General features: G+C 44.7%; 2 protein-coding genes across 7 annotated transcripts in view; one reads left to right on the forward strand and one right to left on the reverse strand.

The window, feature by feature from the left end:
* Positions 1-252: 252 nt before the first annotated feature.
* Positions 253-9,480, forward strand: MRPL33 (mitochondrial ribosomal protein L33). Its single transcript, XM_090047080.1, has 4 exons — positions 253-352; positions 2,358-2,376; positions 6,429-6,535; positions 9,129-9,480. Exons 1-4 carry the CDS (start codon positions 331-333, stop codon positions 9,176-9,178), a joined length of 198 nt encoding a protein of 65 aa, XP_089903206.1. The 5' UTR covers positions 253-330; the 3' UTR covers positions 9,179-9,480.
* The window catches only part of RBKS (ribokinase), a 94,360-nt gene continuing 90,080 nt past the window's right edge, over positions 9,363-13,642 (reverse strand). For all 6 annotated transcript variants that reach the window (XM_090047036.1, XM_090047028.1, XM_090047018.1 and 3 more), the window contains one exon: positions 9,363-10,673. In XM_090047036.1, coding sequence (XP_089903162.1) covers positions 10,500-10,673 — 174 coding nt within the window. In that variant the 3' untranslated portion in view covers positions 9,363-10,499. The remainder of the gene's footprint in view (positions 10,674-13,642) is intronic.

The raw sequence follows: 13,642 nt of genomic DNA on the forward strand, positions 1-13,642 counted from the left end.
CGAAAGGTTGCAAAGAAAGATTTTTTGTTGTTGTTGCTGTTTTCTAGTCGGTCTAATACAAGGTATCTCCTCTGAACCAAGAGTCCTTCAGTTGAGTGTATTCCTGCACTACAACCCAGGCGCTCTTAAAGGCTGCAGTAGGCAGCGGCAGACAGCTGCCTTGGAAGGCGCAAACCCTGGCGCCACGTGACCGCCACACCTCAGCCCCGCCCCCGAACGCAGCGCGCCGGGACGTTCCATCCCCAACCCCGCCTCGGAAATACGTAGAGCCATTGCCCCGGAAGCGATTGCCGCAGTGTTAGGTGTGACCGAAGGACAGGAGCGGGCAGCATGTTCCTGACGGTGGCGGCTCGTGAGTGGGCTGCGAGAACCGAGAAGTGCCTGGAGGGGGTGGGCCGCGCGGGGGGGAACGGAAGGGCCCACGTGACACTACGTGCGGGAGGCGCCGTGGGGCTGTCCCGGCTCAGCAGGCCTCACGGGCGCCCTTCCGGCACTACAACTCCCAGCGGGCCTCGCAGGCCCCCGGTAGAATGTCCCAGCGCCAGGGGCTGCTGTTGGGAGGGGGCGGGGCTGCGGCTGCGGCTGCGTGAGCAGCGGTCGTTACCGTAGTTGCACAATTTCAACCCGGCTGCGATGCGCGATCAATAATAACAGTCATAAAAGTGCTCAAATTAAACGGTAATTTTTGAGGCAGCTCCTTGATGGTGCAGATGCAAAACCCACGGCACTCCCAGGGAGTCTTAACCGACTTTTGGGTTTGTTGTCAGCACTTTTGCTGCAAACTAAAGCAAAGTGTCAACTTTGGCCCAGTTCTTGATGGCTTACTGGTGACCTACAGTGAGCAATATAAAATAAAGAAGAAGAAGGTTTCTTTGGATGCTTGTTTGCATATCTTTTCCCAGAGTGTGATAGTTTTTTCAGCAAATACAATCATTTTGAGCTTCTACAATACTTTTATATTTAGGGCTTGGGCCCACTGTGCTCCAGCCATGCAGGCAAGGCCTCACATGAGCTGGGGCACGATGCAACGCATGGCATGGCCATCGCATCCACCCACCACAGCCAGCTGCTGCTGCCTTGTGCCAGCCACGGGGGTTGGACCAGGACAGCCGCAGCAGCAGCTGGTTGTGGTGGGGGTATGGCCTTGTGCCACGCGTGGCCCAGCAGGTGTGGTGCCAGAGTTGTACGGTGCCAGCAGGCCTATTTGCCACTTTCAGCCATGTGGGTGGAGCCTACTGAGTTTCTCATTGGCCTCCCTCAGGCAGGGGGAGGCTACAGGGAAAGGTGACAGCACATTCCTGGGGACAAATAATAATGAAAAGCAGGGATGGGAGTTGAGGTCAGAGGTGAGCACACTACACAGCACCCGCTGGCCTTCAAACTGTCCAGTGATACTGTGCTCAGAGATGGCAGTGATGTGGGAGGGTGGGGGCAGAGAAGCCTGCACACTGCCTGGCTTGGCCTGGCGGCTGCGGTGGAGTGCAACCCTCCGTCCTCCAGCTCTTAGGAGCAGCTGGATAAGATTGGTTGGCATCTCCCTGTCGCACTCCAGCTCACTAAAACTCTTTAAGTGGCAACTCCAGCCCAAATAAGTGGTCCTCTGCCCTCTAAGTGGCCTGCCTCACCTGGAGTAGGGTGAAGAAATGGGGTGCATTGCTGGAAATGGACTTAATCTATAAGGGAAGAAACTTGAATTCTGGGACAGACAGAAAGAAGCCAGTAGAGGGGATCTTGGGGTGGGAGGAGTAACACAAAGAACCCAGTCTAAGGTGGGATGTAGTGAAAGGCTGGAGAGGTAGTTGCAGTGGTTGAGACAGGAGCTAATGAGGGCCTAATTCAGATTTTAGTGGGGAAGAGTACAGGTGTTTAACTTTTATGTTGTGGTAATGCTTATAGGCTTCAACCTGAGCGGGGCCCATGGGCCCAGGCAAGCACGACTGATGTGTAGAGATGTTCTGACAGAAGACATAGTAGGATTTTGGAAGTGCATCTATTTGGAGGGCAAGAAAGTCTGTCTTTTGCAATGTAAATGGCTTTGACTCATTCCAGACTGTCCCATAGCCAAACATTATAGAATCATTGAAAATTAGGGTTGGAAGCAACCTTCAGGAGGTCATCTAGTACACCCCCCACCCCCTGCTCAAAGCAGGACAATCCCCAACTAGATCGTCCCAGCCAAAGCTTTGTCTAACCGGGTCTTAAAAACCTCCAAGGATGGAGATGCCATCACCTCATTCCAGTGCTTCACCACTTTTATGGGAGGATGTAACATTTTTTATGATAATATTTAGAAGATAGCAAGATGATAACATTGTTTTCCTTTTTATTTTTTTCTCTCATCTTTGTGCTGCAAAAAGTGGCCAAGAAGAAATCAAAGTAAGTGACATTTTAATAGTTTATCTCGTTATACATGATCTGCTTTCACTGTTGCCTCCAAAATTGCCCCCAAATATGGGAGGTACCCAGGTTTTCTGTCATACATGATACAGGGATTTGATTTTGTCCCCCTTTGTGTATGGAATTCTTCTGGGTGCCACAGTACTGTCCCTTTCCTGGGTTACCTTATGCTTATGCAGTGCATGGAAGTGGGGTGAGAACTGGATGACCCTGGCTTGGAGATAGGATTGGGTGGAGTGCATAATGACCCAGCAGTACTGCAAGAATTGTCTTGGTGGATAATAGAGCCTGCAGTTGCTGTCCATTTCCAGAGACCTGTCTTGGCTCTGGGATCAAACATTCATGGGGTGTCTATGGGCAGCAAAGCATCTGTGGGCAGCAAAACCCAGACTGTGGAGAGAGATGACACTTGGGCTCTACAGCAGGGGTTTTCAACCTTTTTGGGTCAGTGTACCCCCCGGCGGCTGGTCAAGAAGGAAGGAGTCCTCCAGGGGGACAGGGGGAAAGTCCCTTTCCCACCCCCCATAGTTCCTAAGAACCCCAGGGGTACAGTTGAAAACCCCCGGATCTAGAGCACTGGTGTTGGAACTTGTTTGGGTTGTACAACCTGCTGGGACTGTTATCTGCCTTTATCATTATGTTATGGATAATAATAATAAAATGATCATTAAAAAATAACCCCTTCTGTCAGCACAGCTACGCTGTCACCTTAGGTTGCTAGAAAGAGAGCTTGTAGAGGTCTCGATTTTTTCTTCCTTTTCCTCCATTTATGTTTGCCCTTTCCCTTCTGCTCTCATTATCTTTCCCTACAAATTTGTCATGCATCTCAGTTGGAGAAACAGTGCCTGAGGTCCAGATCTTCCCTGTCATATGGCCCTTCTCTCCTGGGTGGTCTGCTGATTTTTACATGATCCTGCGAGCTTGGAGTCTGCTGGGGAAATTCCATAATCACCCTCCTCCTCCTACATTATGAAGACCCTTAAAAGTCTCTCTCCAGTCTTCCTTCTGCAAAGCACCTCTACTTTGCCAAGGAGGCTTTCTGGGTGCAGCTTGTACCCATGTATGAGAAAGGACTTTTGCTTGAGTTGTGGGTGGGTGTGTTACCTTGCTAGTAGACTACAGAAAGGTTCTGAAACTTTTCTAGGTTCTGTATTTGATGATTGTTATACTCAAGTTGCTCATGCTGATTTACTGAACAAGTTTCAAGGGATGTGCCTTGTCATTTTTTCAGTTTCTAAAGTAACTTGTTACATGCAAAGTTTGCTGCTACCTTCTCCCACTGCAGTGGGAAGGCCACAGAGAGCTGCAGAGAGAGTACTCTGAACACTTCATCTTGCCATTATGCCCTACTCTCTCAGGCGCAGTGTTCATAGGCTGTGGGGAGATGCGGCCTGGTCCCCTAGACTGGAAGGAAAGCTGATACAATTTGGGAAAGAAGGAAGTATCACAGAGAATTGCAGAAATCTTGCCTCTGCTTTCCTGGACTTGGGGAGATAAAGTTCATAGAAACAGAAGAGGGCTGAAGTGTTGTGGCCACAATAGCACTTATAACAGTTTTAGCTAGAGGTTAAAGTGATAGACAGAAGAAGCATCATTCTGGAAGAACTGTCATCAACATTTCCTGTCATTCCTCTGTGAATCTGAGGTATTTTGTACTATGCAGCTCTGAGCAAAGGAAAAACCATGCTAAAGCTGTGACCCTCTGGCATATTTCTTGTTGAATATTTAAAAGTCATTCTCAAATGGAGCTGGTGCCAGCCACCTGCTGGGTTTGAAGTGGCGCTTCTGTTACGGTGTTTCTGCACAATTGCCAGGGCTTGAAATTCAAAGTGCAGTTGTTTTGACAGAGAGGATATCAATTTGACATCACCCTAAACAACAACTCGTCTGCCATTACCCACTCCCAGAAATGAACAGAGCAGGCTGATGTTTCCTGGAGGAGGAGGGGATATAAATTGGTTTCATTAACCAAAAACTTCTTTCTGTTCCTCTCTTTTCTTCTCTCTGTGCTGCTTGTTTTCCTTGAAAAGGGAAAAGTTTATTTTTAAAACTGAGCACATCCCTCTTTGCTTTGTGTTTTCATCCTGGTTCTCTCTCCATCCATTCAGTGGTCCTCCTCTGGCCCTTTGTTTCTTCTTTCTGGGGCACTTCCCTTGCTCTTCTCCATTCTTCTAGGGTTAGGTTTCCTTATTGAGCAGGAGGTATTTATAACAAGGTGGGCTGCTCAGAAAGAACATGGTTTAAGCTGTATAACAAGAAACAATTTCAAGCCAAAGTTCTTCTGGTACCACTGGATTAGAAGGGGGAACCTCTGCCCAGGAGGTTTGAGGAAGTGGGAAGGTATAAGAGGAGTTTTTGTGGTTGCTGCCTGCTACACATGACACCTGCAGTAGCACACAGGAGAGGATGGTCATCACTCACCAGGGACACCCCCTGGATTGTGCTGGGGCTGTTGTTGTGAGAGAGGTTAATGGTTGTGCTTTGAACACTTTCAGGTTTGTTGATTTAAAATCAGGCAGAGCTCTATGACATTTGCTGGCAGGAGTCATGTTGCAAAAATTTAAAATCTACTGTGATTTTAATTTTGATGGACAATACTGTAGTCAAGGCAGGAAATGCCAGGACAGAGGCCTTTTTCACCTGCAAGTCCATCCTCAGATAATTTCAGTGCAGTGAAAAGGAAGAGATCGCTACTTGTGGAACAGTCGGGGAGCTTGATTTTTTTTTTTTTTTTTCCCCCTTTCCTAAACTTAGCTTGCCCTGGGATCCTGGGAGTTAGGCACATCTTTAAATACTTATGGATTTGTGGGGAAACCCAGTTGTCCTCATGTTGCACCTTGCTTTCTTCCACGTGTGGGGTATGATAGCCGTTGCCCATTTCCTTTCCAGTTAGTGTGATCTGCAGTATTGTGTGGGCAAGATGCTGTGTAGAGTGACCATACCACTGGTCTTGCCTTTTGAGTACTGTTCCTGTGGTGTACCCGTGGAAATACAGAGGAAGTACAGCCAATCCCATGGTGTTGTTTCTCCATTTTGCATTTTCTTCACTGCATTTATGCCTGTTTCTCTCTGCTCTCAGACATGGACAGGACAGTTGGGTCCTATATCGAGATGCTGTGCCTCGATGCCTTGAACCACCCTCTCCCCTTAACTAAAGTAACTGATATGGTTTAGTTGTGTGTTGATGTTGCTTAATTTTGGGGGCCACCTCTGTCTTTAGCTACTGGTCTTTTTAGTAGTAGTGCACATAAGGCTGATACTGTACAATATGACTATGGGCTCTTTGTAATATCGTGCACATTTTAACAGGAAGATTTGAAATCTCATAACCTTTGGTCCTTAGCATCCCGCTCATTCTGAGTGGCACCACTTTTGTTTCTTGGACTCTTGAACCATTTCCCTCTTTCAGGTAAAATATGTTTTTTCTCCTTCCTTTCTACCACTCCTTTCCTATGCTGTAATTCTTGCTATTTGTGGATCTGCTGGTACAAGGTATTAATGTTTCAATCTGCTTTCACTACCTCCCTTGCACATGACTTGTGTTTTGAAGACAGAGAGACCAGAACTGTCATCCAAATTTCCATGAGGGTTTCACAGAATTTTCCCAACAGAGTCCAAACCTACATAGCCCTTTAAAATCAGCAGCCTACCCAGGAGAGAAGGGCCATCTGACTGGGAGGATCTGGGCCTCTAGGGCAGCATTTTCTGAAACCTTGGTCTCCTGAGCATGAGTCCTGCTGTTTAAGCATCAGTTTTACAGGCTTGGCAATATTGAGCATCTGCATCATCCATTGAAGGACTCCATGGAAGCTGTACTTGCTTAGCACATCTTGAGATGAAACCCATGGTTAATGTTTTTAGCTAAAGTTAATGTTTTATTATCACTAAATTCTTCTTAATGGATATAAAGTGGTTAAGAGAAATGTCTCATTTCACACACTGCACATCAGCAGGTCCCCAGCTAAAATCTTATGTTATTCACTGATGTCTGTATCTGCTATTGACCTTGGAGATGTTTCTTGTAATTTCAGGTACATTCTTGTGAGGATGGTCAGTGAGGCGGGGACAGGCTTCTCTTTCAACACCAGGAGACTCCGACTGGAGGATAAACTGACTCTGCTGAGATACGATCCCTCCGGTAGGAATATGGGAAAGAAAGCAACTTGCTATCTGGCAGTCATGTTCACTCTTCTCAGATGTTGAGTAGGAAAAAATATGGATGTAACCAAATTATCTTATATAAACCAAGTAATATTTAATGTTTTGCATATTCACACTACTGTACAACTGTTGTTTCTACCAACATTCCAGTGAAATAGGAAGAAAATATTATCTTTGTTTTACAGTAACATCAAGAAGTAGTAACCTGCTCAAGATTTCACAAAGAGAGTGACACAGTCGTGATTAAAACTAAAAAAGTACTGCATGTTGTCCCCGCTCTTTTCACTAGATTATGTTGTCCCCTGCAGAAAAGCTGTGCAGCTGTAGGGCTTTCTAAACAAGATCAGTAACTTCTCATGACTCCTTCATAATGGGGTGGGTTTTTTGGCCTCTATAAGTAGGGATCTACTTAATTCTTACTGAGGCGAGGGAAAAATTGCTGGCTGCATGCAGTGCCATTTTCATGGTCTTTTTGCAATACCCCCCCCCCCCATTGGCTCTGGCAGTTCTGCCCTTTGCTGCTGATTGGCCAAGAGGGCTGCCCATAGTGTGGCCCTGCCCTTCACTGCTAAGAGGCAGGGCTGCATGACAGGCAGTCCTCTCGGCCAGTCAGCAGTGAGGGGAGGTAGGAACAATGCAGCCACTATTGTTGATCTCCCTTCATGCTGGTAGCTTCCCTTACTTTTCCCAGTGGGCTCTGAGGGCAGGCCTCAGTGGCCTTGAGGACCACCAGCATTTTATTTTTTAAAAGTTCTTTTCTTTCCTGGCAATGCTGTGCCAAAATTGTGGGGACTGCCATTTTTGTGGTGTTTGCTGAAACTTTTTTCCATGGTGTCTATGAAAAACATGAGATCACAAAATAGGACAGTTTCCTACATATAAGTACAGGCCCCTATAAGACACTTCTTTAAATTGCAGTTATCTGCTGTGTTCCACTTACCTTCACTCTTGCAATTAAACAGCCTGACTTACTGTACTTCTTGGGCATCTTTGGTACTTGCCAAGAAGTCTTTTCAGCAATGTATCTTAGGAGGTGGCTATAGAAGCAGGGGTTTCTTGGGAAAGCACCATGCTGGGACTAACATTGCCTGGTGTTTTTGAGGGGTAGCTAAATGAGGGACACCCAAAAAAGGTGAAAGCAGGTCTGAAATAGCATGGGAGAGTTAATAGGGATCCTAGCTGTCAGTGCAAAAACTGGCAATTTGTTGCTTAACTAGGGAACAAGATGATGATTAACATTTGATACACTCTGATCGGACAGCCTGAAGGATTCAAACTACTTGTATCTCTGGGAGGTCCCCTTGACTGGTACCAAAGTCTGATTAAAAAAACCTGGCAGCAGAAACCGTTATTGCTCCAGTGAATTATATGTGCAAAGTGGAACCATAAATCAAACAGCAGTGGATTTAATGTTCTGGGTTGGAAAGCCAGTTTGTTAATTTCAGATATATTTTACTGCTTGAGAATATTCCACCAAGCTATCTACTAGAAACCTTACTATTTGCATGCAGCGTGTTACAAAGTGGAGTTCCTAGCCACTAGCAGGAGTTTTGTGGCAGACTAGCCTGAAATAGGTCATGAAATAAAAATGGGAAGCGATTTGAAATGGTGTTGTGGTTCCAATCTGGTGGAAGAAGAAATACATCCTTGTAGTCTCTCTTATGTCACACACAAATAAAAGTGAGAAATGGAGGCATGTGTAACAAGCAGGTAAATTTGAGTCTGGTCATTCATTCATATCAGGAGCAGCATTAAGTGTAGTTTCAGCCCATATGCCTTTTCAGTACATGTTCTTTTGGTATGTTGCACAAACAGCAAAACCTGCAAATAGCGAAGCTCTTCTACTGAGGTGGAATAAAAGTCCCAAACTGTTTCAGTGCATCATAATGTGAAGATTGTGGTCATAGTTAGGCTCCACTGATCAGCATAGCAGAACTTATGTGGGAAGAATGATTTCACTGTTATGTACGTTGTCATGTGCATGGAGTTCTCCAAATGAAATGGCAACGTAGGGTTCAGTGTTTGTTCTTTTGACAGTTCCATATCAAATGTGCTCAACTGACAAGTGAAATGACTTTTCTAACTTTGTCCTCAGATGCTAGTCAAGCTCAAGTTGCAGCTTATTCATCACTGACGTCTCAGGTAGTTAACCTTTTGTGATCTGTAAACCAGATCAGAACCCAAATTGCCGTTCCTTAGCTGTTGGGACTCTGCAGAGCTGAGAGCAGTAGAAAGCAGGAAAAACCTATTTTTGTCCCTAGATTGAGCAGATGTGACTCAGAATAGACAAGGGGAGCAGCTGCTTAGTATAAAGGTTCCATTTTCAGTCATTTAAATCCTGCTATTTATCTTCATAGGGGTAATGTACACTCCTGTGCAGTAAAAATTACATGCTGTAAAGGGAAGGCAGCCCTTAAGTCTTTAAAAGCAAGTTGGCCAACAACAGAACTGCGTCAATCATCAGACATTCTGTATTTATTTAAGCACTGTGACCAGCAGGACTGGTCTGACTTTTTTTTTTGTAAATTTTAACATTTGAGTTTTCTTACCTGCTTGTTTTTTCTCTCCAGTGAAAAAACACGTCCTCTTTAAAGAGAAGAAAAAGATCCGCTCCATCTGAACAATGACTTCTAAATGGACTTGATTTATTCACAAGGAGGACTATGTGGGGGAGGGGGGGGCATTGCTAATTCAGAAATCCTGCAGCCTGGGCTAAAAAAGAGAGGAAGTGGACTGGGACTGCCATCGCCTGTGATTTGAAGGCCATTGTGAATAAGAACAATGTAGACGGACAACATTCCTAGTGTCTGTACGTAGATCATCACATCAACATTTATTTATCTTTTGAGTTATTTTTATAGTCCTTGATTATAAAAGAGAGAAAGAAAAAAATTAAATAGATTCCATTGTCTGTGTTTTCCATTGTGAAACTGTCTGCAATCAGCAAAGAAACAACCATCAACTTTTAATTGCCATATGAAACATTTTCCACAGTGGGACCTCTATGTAAGGGTTGCCAGAGATGTTATAATCCACCTTCCATGGACAGAAAAGCAATGGGTTGTCATTCTTAAAGGTGGTGGGGGCAGAGTACTGGTTCTTGCCTAGATAAGGCAGGAACAAGAGCTACTCGGAGAAGCGAAAGGACCTTTAGAATGCTTTTTCACTTATGAATTTATGTCTGAAAAGTCAGAGGGTAAATCTCTAACTGGCTTCCCGCCTAGTTTTGTTTTTTGACTTGCTGGTTCACTTGGATTTCTGGCCAAAAAAACCAGACTAGGCATCTTGTCCCCTTTAAAAATATGGGAGGGAAGGCTTTCTTAACACCTGCCTAGAAACAAAGAACCTCAGCTAGTGGACAAAGCATGGAACCCACTGCAGGCATTTGGCAGAAAAGCACTGTCAGCATACACTACATGGCTTAGCATGCAGCACTTTGTTGCGTACTGAGTGGAATATGGAAGAGCTGACACTGCTTATGGGAATGTGTGGTCTCCAGATGGTCAGTGAGGTACAGTGGAGTTCCTTCTAGGCTACGGCACTTGCAGCTGATGGCAGGAACAAGGATTTTTTGTGAAAACTCATGATTATTTTGTGAGCTTTGCATTTTAATGGTCTTGCCAGCTGGAAGTGCTGAAGCTTCAATAATATAAACTTAGTTACTGGGGAGCATAGAGAAGCTATGGAAGACACCATAGAATTTAAGAGCTTAAGGACTTCACTTACCCTTACTGACATCTCTAGTATTTGGTACTGTTCTGCACGATGGCAACTACTCATGGGAGCGTGCAGATGGTACCAGGAATAGAGCTGTGATTGTCTGAAAGACTTGGTCCCTAGTGGGACTAACGAAATATTTGATTGAGAAGGGAATAAACTTTCTTGAAAATCAGCTTGCCTGGGTTGAGGGAAAATTACAATCTGAATTTGACAGCACAAATTTAGAAAAGATCCTGTGGCAAATCTTTCCTGTAGGGATAGGAAGATTGTGTCCCCGGTGTTTGGACGCTCACTGATGCAATGAAGTTGGACTTCCTAATCATTTCTTCCATGGACAGATTGGGATAGTAAGCCAGGTAGAAAGCCAGTGCTCCCACAAAGCTATCGCCAGCTCCCTAGAATAAAACCACACACAGAGTTAGGTGTGTTCCTACAGAACAAATGTTCAGATATGCTTACTAGACATGCAAAAATAAAAGCCTTTCAGTGCAACTGAGAACTGGGGTAGGGAAATGCTAGCATGGCTAGCTGGAATGGGCTTTGTTTCTTTTTTCACTTGTAACTTCTATGAAATACCACAAGATAAGTTTGCTACCTCTCATCCCACTCCCCTTATAACATGAGGGTATACAGTATAATGTGGCATTTACTTGATGAGGGCAAAACAGAAATATAAACATCAGTGCACTGTGGTTGGTTGAGAAAGTTGGTAACAGCTTTGCTTTTGAAACTTCCTTTCATTTGAGTGCCTGATTTTGATTTCTCAACCTTTAGTGTTTCATTAATGCTATTTTTTCTACTTTAACTTCTGTTTTTCATAAAGGGCAGTGGTATAAAGAAGAGAGGGAAGGGGAAGACTTGAGCTAGTAAGTCTGTGGCTTGTAAATTCTTAGTTGCAGAATGATGCAGAATCCAGCCATCCTTTGCTGTGAGGTTTTCATAACTGAAGCTCCACACTGCATGCGCTGCTTATGTTGCTGTAACCCCTGGGGTAAGCTTGATTGTGGTAGCTCATAAAGGGACGAGTGTCTTCTAACTAAGCCCTGATTTACCAGCTATCTACATGGAAGGAAAAAGTGTTAGTTTTGAGTAGCTTCTAAGCCAGCTGAGCTCCACAAAGGGACCCTTGCCACCTGTGTCCTCCCCAGAAGCCACCAGTTTTGCCATGAACAGCAGGGAGCACTGACCTTGCCAGTACTTCTAGTATTAATTGTTGTTTTGCTAATTGCAGAATCCATAATGTTATGAACTATACTAGGGTTGAATTAAAAATGAATTTGAGTTTTAACATAGGACTGCATCTGTCTTTATCCCTGCCTTGATGACTAATGCCAGATTGAGACAACCCCATGCTGGGATGGTAATGACAAAAAGAAATCATGCTTCCAACTAACACTTTTACAACTGCAAAAGCCCTCAAACAGATGCTAGCAAAAATGCTCTCTGGCTTCTACAGTTTACGTTATTTAAGCAAGTGGTGCAAACTCTGTGCACTTGGGAAGGATTTCCCACACACCTTTCCAAACAGACTTGACCTAAGTTTCAGTGACCTCTGAGACAAGGGTACATTTCTGGCCTCAACACAACTTCTGACCAATTGGAAATTGGGGATGGGAAGAAACATCATTTTATTTTCTCTTGTGCACAGATGGTTGCCATTATTTTCCTTCACATTAAAAGAGGAAAAAGAAATCACCCTTGAGACCACCTGTAATGATACCAGACTCAGAAGTTTGCTGGTAAAACCATAGCTGAGAAGGGAGGGTAGAATGGCTGTTGGAAATCAACCCCCCAACACAGCAGCCCTGGGAAATGAACTTTGGCAGTCACACGTATTCTCCTAGTCAGCAGCAGCAGCTGTTTCAGGAAGGCACCTTTCCTTAATGCATGCCCTGGTCTGAACCTGAATCTTGGCTGCTTCGCTCCTGTCTTGCTTTCAGTGTCTCTAATTCAGCACAATGCAAAACCACAATCCAACCAATTGCAAGCCAGTAACAAAAGTTACACTTTATAAGGTAACGATAGCACCACCTGTGTCAACAGTCTGTCTAAACATAAAGCTGTCAGATTACGGTCTTAGGGCTTTCTGTTCTGCCTTTTTGTCTCTGCTCTGGTTTCTATAGTGCTACTGCAATGGCAGGTGGAGCTGAAGCAAGTGACGATGGTTAAGCACTGCCAGTTGCTTTTGTCCTGTACCAAATGCAAACTGTAGATCAGCGTTTCCTAACTGGTGTGCCATGGAATCTGGGAGGGTATAGCTCCAGGCAGTGCCGCCACTGCAGCCTTGTGCCACTAGTGTGCCCCAGCCGGCCCCACACTGCTACTGCCCCCCTCCCACTCCTGGTTCCACATCTGGCTGCTGTGCCGTGGGATGAAAAATGTTGGGAAACGCTGCTGTAGATGATCTTGGGCTCCTCTTAGATTATAAAATATAATCTATGAAAGTATTAACGAGCAAATTGAGACAATTTTCCAACTACTGTTATATGCAGAAGAGGCGAAACATGGACAGGAAGATCCGTCTCTGCTGCTCAGGCTGCAATGCTAAGAATAGAAAACAGTTGTTTTTAAATCAAGTCATCATTCTTACAGTGATTGCTTGGGTAATGCAACATGCCAATTAAGCATTTTAATGAAGAGAACTCAAAACAAGCAATATCAAACTGCCCATTTCACATATGGCAGTGTTAAAGGATTATCTGCCAGAGAAGATTCTTCAATGTCAAGGTTTTCACTAATTTTTTAAATATAACCTACAACGGTTATGTCATTGATTACTCCTGAACCAAAGGACAATTAGTTCCAGCAGCTGGAAAAGCCAGTTCTCTCAAAGTCACTGTGCATTTCCAGTTATGGGATGGTGGCCTAATGTCCCTGGGGTCTGTGAAGCCTCTTTGTAGACACCTTGTTTCTGGAGGATGCAAGGGTCCCCCTTACTGATGTGGAATGATAGATGAAAAGGAAAGCTAAGTGTAGACTATTATGCCAACTGGATACAGGAAGGTTTTCCATGTTCTTTACAGAAGAGAAGGCAGCAAAATGGTTGGACAATGCACTCCCTTCCAGAAGCTCAGGTGATCAACATCCCTTGGGAGCATAATGGAGCTTCTCTAACTACTCTTTCACAAAGGGTTCCTGGTGCTTAAAGCGCCAAAGGGCAGTGTCCCATCACTGAACTCAGAGAAGCAACTCCCAAAGATCAGCAGTTATGGGGAAGTAAACTTGATCTGTGTAGGACGCTTTCAAACTGGGAGCAACCACACAGGTCTTGGAAACATTTGGTATGCAGGCTGTTCCAATCTGTCTCCAGGGACAGTGCAGGAAGGTAGCTGTAGCTGTATGGACAAGTGGTCAAAATTAATTT

Source organism: Crocodylus siamensis, chromosome 1 (genome assembly GCF_052110815.1).
Source record: "Crocodylus siamensis isolate JL-2025a chromosome 1, ASM5211081v1, whole genome shotgun sequence".
In the NCBI taxonomy this organism is placed as follows: domain Eukaryota; kingdom Metazoa; phylum Chordata; order Crocodylia; family Crocodylidae; genus Crocodylus; species Crocodylus siamensis.

Excerpts from the sequence above, each read along its gene's own strand:
- MRPL33 (XM_090047080.1), top strand. The coding sequence starts at position 331 with ATGTTCCTGACGGTGGCGGCTC. Across the intron at positions 6,536-9,128 it reads GCTGAGATACGATCCCTCCG|TGAAAAAACACGTCCTCTTT; the intron begins GTAGGAATATGG and ends TTTTCTCTCCAG.